Source organism: Stegostoma tigrinum, chromosome 27, assembly GCF_030684315.1.
Source record: "Stegostoma tigrinum isolate sSteTig4 chromosome 27, sSteTig4.hap1, whole genome shotgun sequence".
Classification (NCBI taxonomy): Eukaryota; Metazoa; Chordata; class Chondrichthyes; order Orectolobiformes; family Stegostomatidae; genus Stegostoma; species Stegostoma tigrinum.
This window is the reverse complement of record NC_081380.1, coordinates 621,209-640,694: the sequence shown is the minus strand read 5'-3', so window position 1 is coordinate 640,694 and position 19,486 is coordinate 621,209. Positions and strand designations below refer to the sequence as shown.

Here is a 19,486-nt window from a genome sequence, read left to right as displayed (position 1 = left end):
AATAATAGATAACCTATTTTTTCTTCAAATTATACAGCTAAACTAATAACGTTATTAACAGGAACAGGCAATACTCAAGTTTCTCTGCTGGAGAAGAGCAGAGGGCTAATCTTATGTCATTTTTGGTTCATTCACCACAACTGAGAAGGTGATCTTGGATGTCCCAGTGCTCAACAACAGGAAGAGCATCTGACAGAGGATGATAGTGAGAAGTCACTGAGGAGGTTTCTCAGAGATGTCAGCTTGGTCACCATAACTGAGAAGCAGATCACAGAGGACTTTGTGTCAAAGAACGGTGAAGCCCCTAACACTACACTATGGCAGTGTTTCACTCCATCCTTCCTCTTTGAGCCAAATAAAGAGAGAGAAAGACAGAGAGTGTGTTTTTGGAAAATTTGGTTGTGGCTTTGAAACAGCATAGCCTCAGCAGCGTGTCATCTTGACAAGCAAAGATGTCAGGGTCTCTGGGAAGCCTTGCGATGTACATAGCATATAAGATGTGGGAGTTTTAGATCTGCAAGACATCCAGGATAGTCATACCTGCATGAAGTGTCAGACGGGAGCAATCTTTGAGCAACACAATTACCTTCACTGCATAGCATACAGGAAGGAGAGAGGATTCTGGAAGAGTTGTACCAGAGAGTGGTGAGTTGACATTGTGATATGCAGGCAAGGAGGGCGGCAGAGATGGCAGAATATCATTCTTCAAAAGGAAAAGAGACAGCAGACCAAGCTTCCTTGCAGCTGTCTAACAAGTATGAAATTTTAGATGTCTATTTAGTGAGCAAAATGACTGAGTCAGGAGTGGATGGCTCAAGGGAAAAGCACAGTAACATGGATCTCGAGGCCATTCTGGAAGAAGAGAGACGCTGGTAGGCAAATTAGAAAGATGGTCACTGTGGGTGACTCAACAGTTTGAGGGATAGACAGTCTAGTTTGCAGCTGACATCATGAATCCCATTTGGTCTGTTGCCTCCTGGATGCAAGTGCTCAGAACAGCTGGATGAATTTCTCGAATTGGAGGGTGAACAACCTGTGGCTGTGGTTCATGTGGGAACGAAATGATAACATGTAAGATCAGTTTCAGGAATTAGAGAGTAGATTGAAACACAAGATCTCCAGGGCAGTAATCTCAGAAATACTACCTGTGCCACAAGTTCACCATCTTGGCAAAGGCAGATCTAGTAGGTGAATGCATGACTGGAGGGATGGTGCAGAGTGGAGTAGTTTTGACTTTTGGTCCATTGGAATCACTTCTGAGAAAGGGGGGGAGCTGTTCAAAAGAGATAGGTTTCACCTAAGCAGAAATGGACCTAATCTCCTAGCTAACAGAGTAAATCATGTAGCGGGGATAAATTTAAACTTGTAAAGGAGGGAATGGGCTGACTAATGAACCTACTTTTGGAAGCATCAGTGAAGGCTAAAGAGAGAAGATGGGGAATGGGAAAAGAAACTGAAGGAATGCTTGAGCGTTGATAGCAAAATCTGTATGGTTGGCAGTGAGAAACAGGAAGGGAGCAGTGACCTTGCCTGATATTTATTATAGGCCTGCAAATAGTGGAAAAGAAGCAGATGAGAGCATTTGTAGGCTCTGGGGTTATATGTACCTCTATGCCCATTAAAACATCTAATAACTCCTTCTTATTAGTCTTAACATGCTCTTGAACCTCACCACTCCAACCGAAATCTCCAGCTACAATACCTCTCTCCTCTATGAATACAAATGAAAAATATTCATTTCAGAAGTGACCACATTACCTGGTTCCGCACAAAAATTATCCCTTTGGTCTCCCTAACAGACCACACTCTTTTCCTGATAATCCTCTAGCACTAATTATACTTATATAATACCTTGGGGTTTTCATTCCACATCCCCTCACCACTGCACTCCAAATTTCTTTTTTTGAGAACTTTGCACATGCATACTTCTGATTGAACACCCTTGGTCTAATGTTCTGTACCCAATATACGCTTCCTTCAGTTTCTTTACCAAACTCTCGATAATGCTAGACATTCAGGGTTCTCTGATCTTGCTGCCTTTGCCCTTCACTCTTTGAGGCACAGGTGACGCTGAACTCACATGACACTACTTTTAAAAGACTCCCACTTTCTAGACACACCTGCAAATAGCTGCTCCCAGTCTATGTTTGCCAGATTGTATCTAATGATATTAAAATTAACTGTCTCCCAATTGAAACACTTAACTTCTACATTAACCTTATTCCTTTCCATAATGCGAAACTTCTCAAGCTATGGTCCCTATCCCCAAAATGTTCATGCCCTGACACTGGCAGTGTCCCTAATTTCCCACATATTATAGGAGGAGAATTCCACAGGGCTGAGTTCACCTATTATTTTGAAGCTTACAACAAATAATAAACTGGGATCAACGACTCATCAAATCAGATCTCTCTCCCTCTATGCCTAACAAACTATGAATCACAAAAATAAGGACTTTACATTCTGTCTCCCATCCATGACTATTCTCACAGCCTGTAAACCTGGTTCCTTTGTAGCCAAACCCCTCACCCTGCATCACTTTTTGAACCCTGATGTCATCTCAGTTGATTTGCCACTGGATTCAGCGAAGGTTCCATCGACACTGCTCCTCTCCAGCTGCTGTTTGGACTGAGCTTGATCCACTCCCCTCCTGCTCTGACTCAGCTCGATCCTCTCCTACTCCCATTCTGACTGACCTCAATACGCTGCCTCTCCCTTAGCTTGATCCAGTCCCTCTCCTATTGATTTTCCAATTGAGCTCGATCGAATTTATCAGAAGTGTGTAGATGAAGGCAATGAAGGGAAAGGACTGGACAGGAGTGAAAGAAATCCAGTTGAGGTAGGAATCGAGTTCCTTCCCACTTACATCTGTGATTCTTCTGACACTTCATGTCATTTTCAGAATTTCCAGTTTGTGGCCTCCTGTTGTTTCATCTTTAACATGGATCGCAATCCCTCGACACATCCATCCCCAATTAGGGTGGTCTCAGGGGTCTCTGTTTCTTCTTGGAAAATAGGCTTGAACAGTCCCTATCCAACACCACTCTCCTCTGCCAACCCAAGCTCGTTCTCAGTTTGAACAACCTCTCTTTTAACTCTTCTCACTGTCTTCAGGTCAAAGATGTGACCATTGGTACCTGCATGGGTCTCAGTTATGCCTGCCTTGTTGTGGGGTCCATGGAACATTTCTTCTTCCAGTCATATCCCAATCCCTGCAATTACTCTTCCTCTAGTACACTGATGACATCACTGGTGTGGTTTCCTCTCTCATCTATTTCACTTCCAATTTCCACCCTCCTCTAACCTACACATGGTCCATTTTTACTCCTCCCTTCCCTTCCTCAACATCTTTGTTTCTATTTCTGGGGATAGACTGGCCACTAATATCCACTACAAACCCACCGGCTCCCACAGTTACCTTGACTAAAACCCTGCTTCCTGTAAAGACCCGATTCTATTCTCTTAATTCCTCCATTTCTGCCACATCTGTTCTTCAACAAGAGGCCCTTCAAAATGTCCACCTCTTCCTCAACTGAGTATCCCCCAGAACCATAGTAGACAGGGCACTCTGCCCTCAATCCCCTATGCTGTCCCATAACAGCGATAGGGTCCCCCTTGGTACTCACCTACTATCCCACCAGAATCCACATCTACGGGATTATTAGCTGCCATTTCTGCCTTAACTGGGTTGCCATGACAAGGCACATAGTGATCTCCCCTCCCTCCAGGGCACCCTGGCCCTGAACTGTCTGCATATCTGCTCCACAATTGTCTACTAATTGATTGAGGATCTATTACAGTAAGGTGTTTGCCCTCTTTATATTCCTAAGTTCTACCCACAGATGTTCTGAAGCTGGACTCAAAACATTAACCCTGCTTTCTCTCCATGGATGCTGAGTCTCTCCAGCAATTTCTGTTTTTGTTTCAGATTTCCTGCAGTTCATTGTTTTGTTATACAATTTAGGCCTGTTTTATCTAGAATTTAGAAGTGAACGGGTGGCCTGATCTAAGTCCTCAAGATACTAACAGGAGAAGACAGGGTAGATAAACTATTTCCATGGGTTGGAGACTATAGAACTAGGGGACATGGTCTAAAAGTTATAGCTAGACTGCTCGGGAGAAAAGGAAATACTTTGAAAGTTAGCTGAATCAAGAGCTAACAAGCTTCCTGTATTGGATGAGCTTTATGGTGATTTTCTTTCTATATTTTATGGTTTCTCGAAAGATGATAGAAGACTGGAATGTAGCAAATGCTGCCCCAAAATTTAAGAAAGGAAGGCTGGGGCTGGTTGGGTGGGGCTTCGGGGGAAAGAGAATGGAGAAATATTGGTTAGAATGAAGTCAATTGTTTAGAAAATATTCAAATCTATTATAGAGGATATACATTTTGAAAATAATGGTAAAACTGGGCAGTAACATGGATTTAGAAAAGGGAAATCATGTTGAACAAACCAACTCAAGTATTTTCTTTGAATCCCTACAGTGTGGAAATAGGCCATTTGATACAACAAGCCCACAGTGATTCTGCAAACAGCATCCCAGCCAGACACACCCCCTATCCCTGTAACTCTGCATGTCCCATAGCTAATCCTCAAATTCCTGAACACTACAGACAATTTAGCATGGCCAATCCACCTCACCTGCACATCTTTGGACTATAAGAGTGAAGGTCAGCACACCTACACAGATATGAGGAGAATGTGCAAACTGCACACAGACAGATGTTCAAGGCTGGTACTGAGCCCAGGTGCCTGGTGCTGTGAAGTAGCAGTGATATCCACTCAGCTACTAAGCCACCTGAGACTGGTCAAGAGCTTCACGTTTCTTTGAGGTTATTACATGTAGCAGAGCTAAACCGAGGATATGGTGCATTTGGATTTTCAGAAAGATTTTGATAAGGTCCCATACAGTTTAGTAACCAAATTTTGAGTTCATGAGATGAGAAGTAATTTATAACTAAACACAGAGAATTGGTTAAGAGGCAGAAGATTAAGATTAGGAATAACTGAAACATTCTCAGGATGGTAGACTGCTGGCAGTAGGTTTTGAAAGGATCACTGCTATATACGTGGCCTTTACAAGTAATTTAGATGTGGATGATTATGACCTGTTGTAATATTTCAAAATTTAAAAATGACCTAATCTACCTGATTGCGAAGAGGATCCAATAAGGTTTTGAAATAACCTCAGAGGCTGGTATCCTGTCACCAAATCACCCTTTATTTAAATGTGCACAAGGGCTGTGACCAGTCAGCTGAAAACCAGTGCCCTTGAGTGAGGATACATTCTAATCTTCCATTTATATCTGTCAGCCATGGCTCCCTGATTGGCCCAAGTTAACAATCCCAATCAAGGATCTCGTATACAATGAGATCCAATTGAGCACGGTTCCAACTTCCTACTTTAGTGCAGGGATATAGACCTGTTCCTTCTGGAAGTTTTTGCCCCAGGTCCATAGCTCTGACTTGGACACAGGGGGCGTGTGCTGGAATATAGCCCATCTCTTGTGCCTGGAGCAACTTGGGAGAGTTTTCCCTCTTCTTCCAACTGCAATAGTATCAAGGATGCATCCATCTCAGATTTTGAGGTTTCCTTGACACTAGACAGAGGGGGAGAACCCACGGTTTCTGATTGCCTTTCTGGCTATTCTGAGGGACTGTGTATGTTTTGCTTCTGCCCCGTTTGTGCTTTCAGGTGTTCCATGTTTATTCAGTGCCACCTCACCTACCTGAACATATGCCCCCCATTGGCCTTGCCTTGTACCCATGCCGAGCCATTTCTGTGGTTGTGGCACCAAACTTCGTTGCCTGGAGTAAACTGACTCTTTTGCAGAGAGGAGGCATGTAGCAGGCACTGGTATTCCTGTTGTTGCTTTATCTTCACCCCCAGGTCCGGGAATATCGGGTTTCACCTGGTGCAAAGTCTTTTCCCTATCAGTAACTCTGATGGAGCTATTCCTGTAGTTACGTAAGGGGTAGTCTTATAACCAAACAGAAACCGGGAGAGTTTGGTATTCAGTGAAGCTGTAGTCTTTTACTTTCCACTAGATCATTGGACGATGGATAGTATGAACCATCCAAACATGCGAAATATCATTCAACTGTCGTAAGTACTCAAATTCGCTGCTGGCAAATGACGTCCCATTGTCCATGACCAATACTTCCAGGACCCTGAGTGTCGCAAACAATGCTCAGAGCTTTTTAATCATCCTCCCTGGGTTTGCTGAATGAACTCTATGCACGTCAAATCACCTTGAATGAGCAGCCATAATGACAAAGAACATTGAGCAATGCATAACTGTGTCCACGGTTTACCCAGCCATTCCTGCCTTGTTCTTGTTGACATTCTAGGCACTGCCCCATCAATGCAGTTATGCTGGCATCCAATCCGGCTACCAAACATAACGTCTTGCCAACATCTTTATTTTGGAAGCCCCTGGATGACCGTAGTGGACTTTGGCCTGTACCTGGTGGCAACCTTTGCTTGGGACAATCACTCTTGCATCACTCCCATAGTAATTCACCATCTCCAATGGTGATCGGATCTTAACAGGTCCATAAAATTTCAGTCCTGGTGGTGATGGCCCTTCTGCTTCCCCCATTACCATGAACTGTTTCAGTTTTGCCAGGATGGGATCATTTTGTGTCCATAATCATATACTGTCAGTGGTGAACAGAAGAGTATCCAGAAAGTTTAAGACCAGAATGGATTCTCCAAGAGATGCATCACCGGAGTATCTGCCAGTGGGAGGCAGTTCAAAGCATTACCGTTTCGCACTTGGCCTCCAACTAGTGATGGTGTGCAGTGAGAATAAGGGCCCGCCATTGAATTCCACCAGACGCTATGGACGGCATAGCCTTGTCTTCCTTAAGTGGCCCTAGCAGGGTTTTGCAGTCTGTTGCTATGACAAATTTACATCTGTGAAGGTATTCGTGGTACCACCTCACACCAAAGATAAGTGTTGATCCTTCCTTCTCTATCTGGGCATAATATACTTGCCATCAGCCAAGTCCAGGAAGTGTACGCTATTCCTCTCCGTTGGGTCACCAGTAAGTGAACACTAACCAAATACCATATGGGGAGGTATTGCATGTCAGCATTACGTCTTAGAACATAGAACATAGAACATAGAACAGTACAGCACAGAACAGGCCCTTCAGCCCACAATGTTGTGCCGACCATTGATCCTCATGTATGCACCCTCAAATTTCTGTGACCATATACATGTCCAGCAGTCTCTTAAATGACCCCAATGACCTTGCTTCCACAACTGCTGCTGGCAACGCATTCCATGCTCTCACAACTCTCTGCGTAAAGAACCTGCCTCTGACATCCCCTCTATACTTTCCACCAACCAGCTTAAAACTATGACCCCTCGTGCTAGCCATTTCTGCCCTGGGAAATAGTCTCTGGCTATCAACTCTATCTAAGCCTCTCATTATCTTGTATACCTCAATTAGGTCCCCTCTCCTCCTCCTTTTCTCCAATGAAAAGAGACCGAGCTCAGTCAACCTCTCTTCATAAGATAAGCCCTCCAGTCCAGGCAGCATCCTGGTAAACCTCCTCTGAACCCTCTCCAAAGCATCCACATCTTTCCTATAATAGGGCGACCAGAACTGGACGCAGTATTCCAAGTGCGGTCTAACCAAAGTTTTATACAGTTGCAACAAGATCTCACGACTCTTAAACTCAATCCCCCTGTTAATGAAAGCCAAAACACCATATGCTTTCTTAACAACCCTGTCCACTTGGGTGGCCATTTTAAGGGATCTATGTATCTGCACACCAAGATCCCTCTGTTCCTCCACACTGCCAAGAATCCTATCCTTAATCCTGTACTCAGCTTTCAAATTCGACCTTCCAAAATGCATCACCTCGCATTTATCCAGGTTGAATTCCATCTGCCACCTCTCAGCCCATCTCTGCATCCTGTCAATGTCCCGCTGCAGCCTACAACAGCCCTCTACACTGTCAACGACACCTCCGACCTTTGTGTCGTCTGCAAACTTGCTGACCCATCCTTCAATCCCCTCATCCAAGTCATTAATAAAAATTACAAACAGTAGAGGCCCAAGGACAGAGCCCTGTGGAACTCCACTCACCACTGACTTCCAGGCAGAATATTTTCCTTCTACTACCACTCGCTGTCTTCTGTTGGCCAGCCAATTCTGTATCCAAGCAGCCAAGTTCCCCTGTATCCCATTCCTCCTGACCTTCTGAATGAGCCTACCATGGGGAACCTTATCAAATGCCTTACTGAAGTCCATATACACCACATCCACAGCTCGACCCTCATCAACTTTTCTAGTCACAGCCTCAAAAAACTCAATAAGGTTTGTAAGGCATGACCTACCCCTCACAAAGCCGTGTTGACTGTATTTGATCAAGCCATGCTCTTCCAGATGGTCATAAATCTTATCCCTCAGAATCCTTTCTAACACCTTGCAGACGACAGACGTGAGACTTACTGGTCTATAATTGCCGGGGATTTCCCTATTTCCTTTCTTGAAGAGAGGAATTACATTTGCCTCTCTCCAGTCCTCAGGTACGACTCCAGTGGAGAGCGAGGATGCAAAGATCTTCGCAAGTGGCGAAGCAATTGCATTTCTCGCTTCCCAAAGCAGCCGAGGACAAATCTGGTCCGGGCCTGGCGACTTGTCAATCTTAATGTTTGACAAAATTTTCAGCACATCAGCTTCCTCTATCTCTATCCATTCCAGCATGCACACCTGCTCTTCAAAGGTTTCATTCACTACAAAGTTCGTTTCTTTCGTAAAGACAGAAGCAAAAAACTCATTTAGGGCTTCCCCTACCTCCTCAGGCTCCACACACAAGTTCCCTATGCTATCCCTGATCGGCCCTACTCTTTCTTTGACCATTCTCTTATTCCTCACATATGTGTAAAATGCCTTTGTGTTTTCCCAGATTCCTTCTGTCTTGCTTCAGATTTTAGTGGGCCAACACTCTTTCATTTCCCTAAAAGCTTCTATTTAGCTAGGGACCATTTCCAAGGCAGAGTCTTTTTCAGCAGCAGGTGAAAGGGTGCCAAGATAGAGGCCAGGCTACATACAAGTATCAACAAGCCGAGGAAAGACCTAAGCTCTGATACAGACATGAGAGCCAGGGCAACTTTGATCACTGTCACTTTATCTTCCGATGGGTATAACCCAGTTCTGTTGGTTCTGTATTCCAAGTCGGTCATTTGGGGCACCCGGAACACACGTTTTTCATTTTTAAGACATACACCCTCCTGGGAGAAACTTTTACGCACTATGTCTAAGTTATCTAAGTGCTTTTTATTGATATTCCTGATTATTAGCATGTCATCCAGATAAATGGCAAGCTGGGGTAGCCCTTGTAAAATATGCTCCATTGTACGCTAGAAAAGGGTGGAGGCTGATGAGATCCCAAATAGCAGTTTTGTATGTTGGCATAAACCATTATATTAATAATGTCATACCTCTGGGACTCCTCATCCAGTTGTAAGTAGGCATGGCTCATGTCTAGCTTTACTCCACCAGTTTTGTGTACATGTTCTCAGTGTGAGGGATCTGGCTGCAAGAAGCGGTTTATTGTTTGCTTAAAATCCCCATAAAAGCAGACTGAGCCATCAGGCTTCACAATCTGTATGGCCACAGCTACCCACTCTGTAAACTGATGAATCCTTCACTTTCCAGCCTTCTGATTTCCATGTCTGCTTTTGTCTATCTTTTTCAACCAAGTCCACGCCAATTGGTTTTTGGCCCAAGCCTTTTACTATCCATCAGTGATAACATAGAACATAGAACATAGAACAGTACAGCACAGAACAGGCCCTTCAGCCCACAATGTTGTGCCGACCATTGATCCTCATGGATGCACCCTCAAATTTCTGTGACCATATGCATGTCCAGCAGTCTCTTAAATGACCCCAATGACCTTGCTTCCACAACTGCTGCTGGCAACGCATTCCATGCTCTCACAACTCTCTGCGTAAAGAACCTGCCTCTGACATCCCCTCTATACTTTCCACCAACCAGCTTAAAACTATGACCCCTCGTGCTAGCCATTTCTGCCCTGGGAAATAGTCTCTGGCTATCGACTCTATCTATGCCTCTCATTATCTTGTATACCTCAATTAGGTCCCCTCTCCTCCTCCTTTTCTCCAATGAAAAGAGACCGAGCTCAGTCAACCTCTCTTCATAAGATAAGCCCTCCAGTCCAGGCAGCATCCTGGTAAACCTCCTCTGAACCCTCTCCAAAGCATCCACATCTTTCCTATAATAGGGCGCCCAGAACTGGACGCAGTATTCCAAGTGCGGTCTAACCAAAGTTTTATAGAGCTGCAACAAGATCTCACGACTCTTAAACTCAATCCCCCTGTTAATGAAAGCCAAAACACCATATGCTTTCTTAACAACCCTGTCCACTTGGGTGGCCATTTTAAGGGATCTATGTATCTGCACACCAAGATCCCTCTGTTCCTCCACGCTGCCAAGAATCCTATCCTTAATCCTGTACTCAGCTTTCAAATTCGACCTTCCAAAATGCATCACCTCGCATTTATCCAGGTTGAACTCCATCTGCCACCTCTCAGCCCATCTCTGCATCCTGTCAATGTCCCGCTGCAGCCTACAACAGCCCTCTACACTGTCAACGACACCTCCGACCTTTGTGTCGTCTGCAAACTTGCTGACCCATCCTTCAATTCCCTCGTCCAAGTCATTAATAAAAATTACAAACAGTAGAGGCCCAAGGACAGAGCCCTGTGGAACCCCACTCACCACTGACTTCCAGGCAGAATATTTTCCTTCTACTACCACTCGCTGTCTTCTGTTGGCCAGCCAATAACTACACCAATTGTTTCTCATTGGAGACTGGAACTGAAGACGTGCCCTTAATCTGTGATAATAGGAACTGCAGAGGCTGGAGAATCCAAGATAATAAAATGTGAGGCTGCATGAACACAGCAGGCCAAGCAGCATCTCAGGAGCACAAAAGCTGACGTTTCGGGCCTAGACCCTTCATCAGAGAGGGGGATGGGGTGAGGGTTCTGGAATAAATAGGGAGAGAGGGGGAGGCGGACCCAAGATGGAGAGAAAAGAAGATAGGTGGAGAGAGTATAGGTGGGGAGGTAGGGAGGGGATAGGTCAGTCCAGGGAAGACGGACAGGTCAAGGAGGTGGGATGAGGTTAGTAGGTAGATGGGGGTGCGGCTTGGGGTGGGAGGAAGGGATGGGTGAGAGGAAGAACAGGTTAGGGAGGCAGAGACAGGTTGGACTGGTTTTGGGATGCAGTGGGTGGAGGGGAAGAGCTGGGCTGGTTGTGTGGTGCAGTGTGGGGAGGGGACGAACTGGGCTGGTTTAGGGATGCAGTTGGGGAAGGGGAGATTTTGAAACTGGTGAAGTCCACATTGATACCATTAGGCTGCAGGGTTCCCAGGCGGAACATGAGTTGCTGTTCCTGCAACCTTCGGGAACAGGAACAGCAACTCATCTCTCTCCCTATTTATTCCAGAACCCTCACCCCATCCCCCTCTTTGATGAAGGGTCTAGGTCCAAAACGTCAGCTTTTGTGCTCCTGAGATACTGCTTGGCCTGCTGTGTTCATCCAGCCTCACATTTTATTATTATGCCCTTAATCTGTAACAGTTCCCCAGAATATGTCCTTAATGTGGCAAAGATCTTGCATGAACATAAGAGCTGAATCTTGTTGAAGACTTCTCCAACCACTGTTACAGATGCGTGGGTATTGGGCTCCATGAGAACCAGACATTTATTTTAATCGGCTCTGATTTGGATGTTGCTAAGCAATTTTAACTGTTCAAACCCACATGTAGGTGGACGTTCCAAGGCGTGCACTCTCCTGGATTCTGACCATTGAGTTCTCTTACTCCAGTCAGGCCTCATAGGGCTCCTTTTCTGTCTCAACTACAATAGCTTGCAGGCCCAAATCCTGAAGAATTTCTTAGCCATTTGTCTGAGGATCAGCTTTGTTGCAAGGTTTTGTTGTGGGCTGGATTGAGTTCCCTCTGCTCAGGATATGTCCTGCGTGAGGCCCTGCGATTGCCTACACTCAATCGATGTTCCCCAGGCTCCGACAAACAGGTGAAGGTGACCACTTCCATTGCGAAGCTCTGTAGCTCCCATGCTTCACTTGCTGCATTTCCTCATGACAAAGCAAGTTGTAGTTCCTGGTTGAAGTCCAGTTGGGATTTACCTGTAGGTGCTTCTGCATGATTACATCATTAATCCTACATACCAACCAGTCTCTCAGTATCTCATTCAAGATTAGCCCAAATCATGTACCTCTGCCAGTCTTCTTAACCTTGTCAAAAATCGCGAAACAGATTCCCCTCATTCTCAAGCAGCCGAATAAAACCGATAGAACCTGAGAATTAGAGGAGGTTTAGGGTTGTAACATTCCTTAGCTAAATCTATAGACTCTTGAAAGCCTTTATTATCTTGTGCATCGGGAAAGTTAAATTCCTAATAATCAAAAATGCTACAGGTCTGCAAGCAGTCAGAAGGATTATTCTTTGGTTTATATCTGCCCCAAAGTCATTTGGCTGGAAAAAAAAAGTTTCTTTCCAGATACCAGGCCCAATCTTCAAGCTTTCCAAATTAAGGCACGATGCCAGAAATGCTTAACCCAACTTAACGTCAATTGCTGTGAGTGAGTTTTCTTCAGGTATGACATTCTCTCACTGCCAGTGAAATAAATGCACAGAGGCCAGTATCATATCACCAAGTCACCCTGTATTTACATACGCACTGTACGTGGGCTGTAACCAGCCAGCTCAGAGTCAGTCCCTAAACTGAGGAGACATTCTGAATCTCCTATTTATATCTGTCATCCAGAGCTCCCTGAATGGCTCAGGTTAACAACCCCAGTCAAAAATCTCATAGTCAATGAGAACAGCGTTGGCATGTTTCCAATCACTACAGGTTTCAAGGAAACTTAGACAAGTAAAAACGCATGAACTGTCAAGTGCAATATAATGTAAATAAGCGTGAAGTGCCATGACTGAAAATGTGAGCATGTGGGAAAGGGAAAGTGATGTGCTGGTAATTGTGCCCCACTGCTTCCACAAACCACTATGGAATGTACAAAAACCCAACGAGACCATCAAGTCAAACAATTTGCCTGACTGACTGCTATTCAGGACAAAGGAAATTTTCATCAGACTCCTTCAGTAGTGGTAAAAAAAAACTATTTATTGCAACACACTTAGTAAAGAGCAGTGGAACAGAAAGGGTTTCTAATTTATTACAATGTAACTTAAGCTATATATGTTCAAAAATCCCAAATATACACATGTATACTTATGGCTACTAGACTGAAGGCAGATTCTTTGACACTGACATCATGAGTGGAAAAAATATAGATAGTAAACAGATGTCCATTCAAATTTCATGGGTGGATGAAATTGTGTTACTCTTGAGACTTAGCATTGATGACCGGCTGCTGTAGGTTTATCAATAACCGTTCTTCACCTCAATAGTTGATTCAGCAGACATAGGCCTTTACTTGATTTTTTTTGCTTTAAGTCTTTTTTTCTTTCTTTATCCCCACATGATCCCCAAATGGATGGAGAGGAGGGAAAACTAGATATTTTCGGTTCACAAGCTCTTGATGTCTCTGGTAATCTTTCACTTACAGCTTTTTAGCAAACTGCAATTTAACCAGAGGACTGTTGTCAGGCAGAATTTCTTTAATTCAAAATCTGTTGGTGCCAACACAGTGTCAAAGTAATAATCTCTTTGCTTCACTGTCCTGCAGAGCTAAATATGTGTGGCATCTAATCTTTCAAAGTTGCAAAATGCTTCTGTTATTTCAGCTATTTAGCAGTCCAACTTCCAATATGGTCCATATTCTTAAAAATGAAATATGCAATCTTCTTTCATGAAGATTTGTAGAAAAGGAAGCAAAAAGGTAGAATATTCTTTAAATTTTGAGATTTTAGCAAGTTTTGGTGTCCATAGGTTTTGCACTTTTTTTTTGTTAGTCCATGTAAGGTATATTACAGTGCATTGTGTTCATGTTGAGGCAGATGTTTTGAAGTTGATTAACACTATTTACACAGTGACAATACCATAGATGGAAGTCCAGATTTTGTGCTATTAGTGTATATTACAAACACATAACTGACTGAAGACTCTACACTGACACCATTACACAGGGAGTGTGGCTGAAGACAAGACCTGTGTACCAGAGTGTCACAAGGCTTAATGTCATGGAGTCCTAAAGGTATAGGTCTGGAATCTATCTAATAAAACAACAAAACAGTGTTCTTAATCATGATTTTCTGGTGCAACAATGAATAAGGAAGGAATATGATATGGTATGGTGATGGTATAATCATTAAACTACTAATCCAGAGACCCTGATATTGTTTTGGGGGCCCAGGTTCAAAAGCTGCCATGAAAGATTGTGGAATCTGAATTCAATAAAAATTTGAACTTAAGAATCCAATAATGTCTCATCATGCTGTCAATAGTCAGGAAAGCCCCATTTGGTTCACTAATGTTCTTAGGGAAGAAAATCTGCCATCCTTACCTGGTCTGACCCACATGAGGCTCCTAGGCCTCCACAATGTTATTAACTCTTAATTGATGCCTAAGCAATTAGGGATGACAATAAATGCTGGCTTAGACAGGAATAATGCACTTTTAAAAAATGGTATGCACAAGATTAAAGATGTTTTGCTGTGGAGCCTTGCTAAGAGCATTTGGAGGATTGTATAAAGTTTGGGGCTCCTCATCTTAAGTAAGGAAACCTTTGTCACAGAAGGAGGGCAACAAAATTTCACCAGAATAATACCTGGGATGGCATTTATTTCTCTGAGGAGAGGTTCTGTATTCCCTAGAGTTTTGAGTAATGTGAGGATGACAAGTTACTAAAACTTACAAATTTCTTTGAAGATCTGACAGAGTAGATGTAGATACTTTATTTCTTTTAGCTAATGAGCCTACAATCAGGTTTATAGGATTTTAGGATAAGGTTGGGGAGGGGGTGTTCAAACTGAAATGAAGAGGAATTTCTTCACTTAGAAGGTAATGAGCATTTGGAATTCTGTACCCCAAAAGACACTGAACATACTTAAGACAGAAATTGATAGATTTCTGGAAACAGTGTGGCAAAGTGGCATTGAAGTAGATGATCAGATAACAGAACAATGTAGCAGGCTACACATGCAGAATGGACTGCTTTTGTTCCTTTACTCCTACCACCACAGGCACACTGTGGAGACCATGTGAATAGTTTTGTAAAATGACAAAACAATTTGATACTGTTCTAATTCATTCATACTTGACTATGAAAAAAGAACTTGCATGCATGAAATCCTGTCAAATCTTGTAAAGTTATTCAAGTGATTGCATTGCTTATATAAAAACATTTCTAACCACATTTTGTATCAAATTTTTAAAGCTGTCTATTGTAATACACACTCAGAAAATCATGCAGAGATAATATTATTAATAACAGCTTTTAAAATTCAACCAAGCATTCATTTTGACATACATGTATCCCTTGGGAAATTTCAATGAAAACCTCTGCTAAAAATGCATGAAAAGTAGAATGTTTTTACTGACCTCTGCCAGATGCCTGATCAAAGGACTTCTAACCTGTTATACTTCCTTGTTTAAAGAGCAGGGAATATAAAATAATCTTCAGATCATGATACCAAAACAGATTCTATCCCTCCTTCAGGACAATTTATGTCCAATCCATAAATTCATAACTCCCACACTGCAGATCAAGGTAACTATCAAAGCTACATATGTTGGAACTCAGAACTAAGTGAAATTGCACAGGTGAGCTTCAGCAAAATGGGATGTCTGAAATTGCGATAACTTCTTAGCTCCATCGACTATTTTTAAAGTGAAGTCTTCCTGGCTCCGCAAGAATCTGGTCTTCCTTCCATTCACATTTCAATACTTAATTTAAACAATTACTCAATAACAGCTTATTCCGAGATATTAAGAGAAATGATTCAGAAAACTGAACAAAAAAATTATGGTTTTCTAATCTATTGCTGAGGGCATCATTTGGTTTGATAGTATGCGATAAAATTTAACCAAATTATTTTAAATAAATCAAACAAAGCCATAAGGTCTCACCGGCCAAGGACATCCTTTGGATCATATTTGGCATAAAATTCCTGGGCTCCTTCCCAGTCTGGCATCTCCTCCTCACGGGTCATGATACCTGGCTTATGGGAGTGAGTACGCAATTAATCAGCAGTTTGATATCCTTATTCTGGCATCAATGACCTGAACCAAGAGAAGAAAACTGTTTCTTTAAAGGATACCAATAGAGTTAGTGACAGGGAAGGGGCGAGTTGGGGGGGAAGGGGCGAGTTGGGGGGGAAGGGGCGAGTTGGGGGGGAAGGGGCGAGTTGGGGGGGGAAGGGGCGAGTTGGGGGGGGAAGGGGCGAGCTGGGGGGGGGGGCGCGAGTTGGGGGGGGGGGCGCGAGTTGGGGGGGGGGGCGCGAGTTGGGGGGGGGCGCGCGAGTTGGGGGGGGGGCGCGAGTTGGGGGGGGGGGCGCGAGTCGGGGGGGGGCGCGAGTCGGGGGGGGGCGCGAGTCGGGGGGGGGGGCGCGCGAGTCGGGGGGGGGGCGCGCGAGTCGGGGGGGGGGCGCGCGAGTCGGGGGGGGGCGCGAGAGTCGGGGGGGGCGCGAGTCGGGGGACGGCGAAGGGGGAGGGCAGTAGTAGGGGAGGAAGAGCTGAAGGAATGGAGAGGGGGTACAGAGAGGGCAGTGCACGGGCAGGAGCTTGAAGTGTGATGGGGAAGGAGTTGCAATGTCCGTTTCCGGAGGTTTTTCTCGTTCAGCTCCGTCCGCTCTCGGCTCTTACCTTCAGTATGCGGCAGTTGCACAGCGTCAGGATCAATATGTTTCCAGTGCGGCTGGAGAATGTGAGACTGACTCCGAGACAGAGAATACAATCAGAAACTCAATAGTCAGTTACAATTTCCAGCAAACTCTCAGGCACTGAATGCAGCGTCTGTCAAACCGTGAGGGGGAGTCGGTGGAGGAGGCGAGGAGGCGGGCGGGGGGGGGTGGCGGTGTGAAAATCAGAGGGATATGGGAGGGAATGAGTTTGGGAAAGACAAAGACGGAGAGGTGGGCACTGGGAGAGCCGGCGGATTGAGGAATGGGGAGAGATGGCTGGAGCGAACGGGGAGGGGGAGGTGAGTTGTGAGGGCAGAGAATGGAGGGGGAAGGGGTAGAGGAGGGAAAACAGAGTTAGAAAGGGGGGGAGGGGTGCTAGTGAAGGGACCGAGAAAGGGAGGGACTATGAGGAGGGGGAAGGGCAATGTAAGATGAGAGGGGAAATGGTGTAGGAGGAGCGGGATGGGACTAGCAGTGAAGGGATGCGGAAGCAGGGGATAGGGGCTGAGAAGTGTAAAGTTAGGGTGGATGGGGAATGGAATGGAGGGAGAGAGTGGGGAGGGGGAATGGTGAATAGAGGTAGGGGTCATGGGCAGGGGTGAAAGGGTGAGGAGGATGGGGAATGGAAACGGCTAAGGTGAAGGAGTTTGGGGCGGGAATCAGGGATCAGAAGAAGGGAAATGAGTGAATAGGAATGGGGAGGGGGTAAGCGAAGATGAAGACAGTGGATGGGGCAACACTGCAGTGCCTATGGGAACCTTAGGAAAAGAAACACACTGCAAGTTTGGCCTCATTGGCTGAGAGACCAATGTCAGTGTCTGTTAGTTCCTGAAACAAAAATGGCAAATGTCTATTGTTGCCCATGCCTTGGACACTTCAACCAGATATAATATTAAAAACACTAAATGTACTCTTTTCAGTGAGGTTCAACTTGATTTTATTAGTAAAATATTCCTTATTAAAATTTTGTGAACATTTCCCAAATTTGCACAATATTTATATTTGATCCAGCTCAGTCTGTCTGAGAAAGGGCTATCACCTATAACAATCCATGTGTTTGAGCTGGGGCTGTTGGTATTTCTTTTTTCCCCAATGTAGGGCTGGCTGTTTTCCATGAAGGGGGTTTGCACAGGCCAGGCTAGATCTTTTCCTGGATCTTCTAGGGTTGCTGCATGTCTTTCTGCCGTGAGCCTCGCTACAAGTCTTCACTGTGTGGCTTTCAGGTGTGTGTTTGTATGTCCCTCTACCTGGACCTCCCTGAGGCACAGTAGGTCAGTGGTTAGCACTGCTGCCTCACAGCGGCATGGAAGTGGGTTTGATCCCAACCTTGGGTGGCTGTCTGTGTGGAGTTCGCATGTTCTCCCTGTGTGGGTTTCCGTTGGGCCCTCTGGTTTCCTCCCACAATCCAAAGATGGGCATTAACCATGCTAATTTGCCCCAGAGTGTCCAGGGAAGTGTAAGCTAGGTGGATCAGCCATGGTAAAATATGGGTTTACAGGATATGATAGACTGCTGGGTCTGGTGGGAAGCTCTTTGGAGGGGTAGCATGAACCTGATGAGCTGAATGGCCTCCTGCACTGTAGGGGTTCAGGGCCTTTGGGTGAAGAGGTGACAAGCAGGGTTGAAAGGCAACACCCTTCATTCTTGCCGTGCTGCGGTGCATGCCCTCAGGCACTGGATGGAAGTCAAATTGCAAGAAAGTCTGATCGACCTATATACAACTTTAAAGCTGGTTATAACTGGTTGCCTTTGTGACCTCTTTGATGTGGGTTTCCACTGTCCTCTGTAGTCAATAGCTGCTGGCTGCTGTTTATTTTGGCTAATTTTCTTTCAGGTATGGTTTCTCTAGCTGTGGGCCAATTTTGTTGCTTTAACCAGCGGTTGCTTTAACATCTCACCCCCCCCCCCCCCAACCTCCCATGTTGATCCCTTGGAGCATTTACCAAAAATGGGATCTACAAACTAAGATTAAGCACTCATGCAGGCATGTATCAAGTCTCAGATGAATAGCCTAACTCTCTGAGTGTCCGGCTTCCTCACTGTATGCAGCACAATATCCTAGACATAAACTTATTGATGTGTGTGTAAGGAAGATAGTTAAATAGTTCTATATTCAAATAACTTAGTTCGTAAATTGAGAAGCAGTTGGCTTGCCCTCAAGCCTCGTTGGTGACTAGCACTACTCAATAGTACCTCGTACTGTGCAATAATTTACATAGTCCTTCCACAATGCACCTGTTTTTATTAATTCTACTATGCTCCCCCTATAGGAGCATAGAATTCACAATCAGTTTCTGGTTGAGTTCCTTCTTCCAATGGATGAATTCAACCATGAGGATGGTGAAATTGATAAAAGCAAACAGAACAAAAAACATATCAGAGGTATTGGGAACTGCAGATGCTGGAGAATCTGAGATAACAAAGTGTGTAGCTGGATGAACACAGCAGGCCAAGAAGCATCTTAGGAGCACAAAAGCTGACGTTTCGGGCCTAGACCCTTCATCAGAAAAGGGGGATGGGGAGAGCGTTCTGAAATAAATAGGGAGAGGGGAGAGGCAGACAAGAACCTTCTCCCCATCCCCCTTCCCTGATGAAAGGGGTATAGGTCTGA

At 44.6% G+C, this 19,486-nt stretch overlaps 1 protein-coding gene across 3 annotated transcripts in view; it reads right to left on the bottom strand.

Moving 5' to 3' along the window:
* The window catches only part of LOC125464750 (phosphorylase b kinase gamma catalytic chain, skeletal muscle/heart isoform-like), a 97,303-nt gene extending 79,898 nt beyond the window's left edge, over positions 1–17,405 (bottom strand). Inside the window, exons 1-2 of one of the 3 annotated variants that reach the window (XM_048557524.2) lie at positions 16,838–17,405; positions 16,103–16,194 (exon numbers count right to left, since the gene is read on the bottom strand). In XM_048557524.2, the coding sequence (XP_048413481.1) occupies positions 16,103–16,185 (83 nt within the window). In that variant the 5' untranslated portion in view covers positions 16,186–16,194; positions 16,838–17,405. Of the gene's footprint in view, positions 1–16,102; positions 16,256–16,837 lie in introns of those variants that run through there. The other 2 variants (XM_048557522.2, XM_048557525.2) reach the window with 2 other exon arrangements.
* Between the last annotated feature and the right edge of the window lie 2,081 nt (positions 17,406–19,486).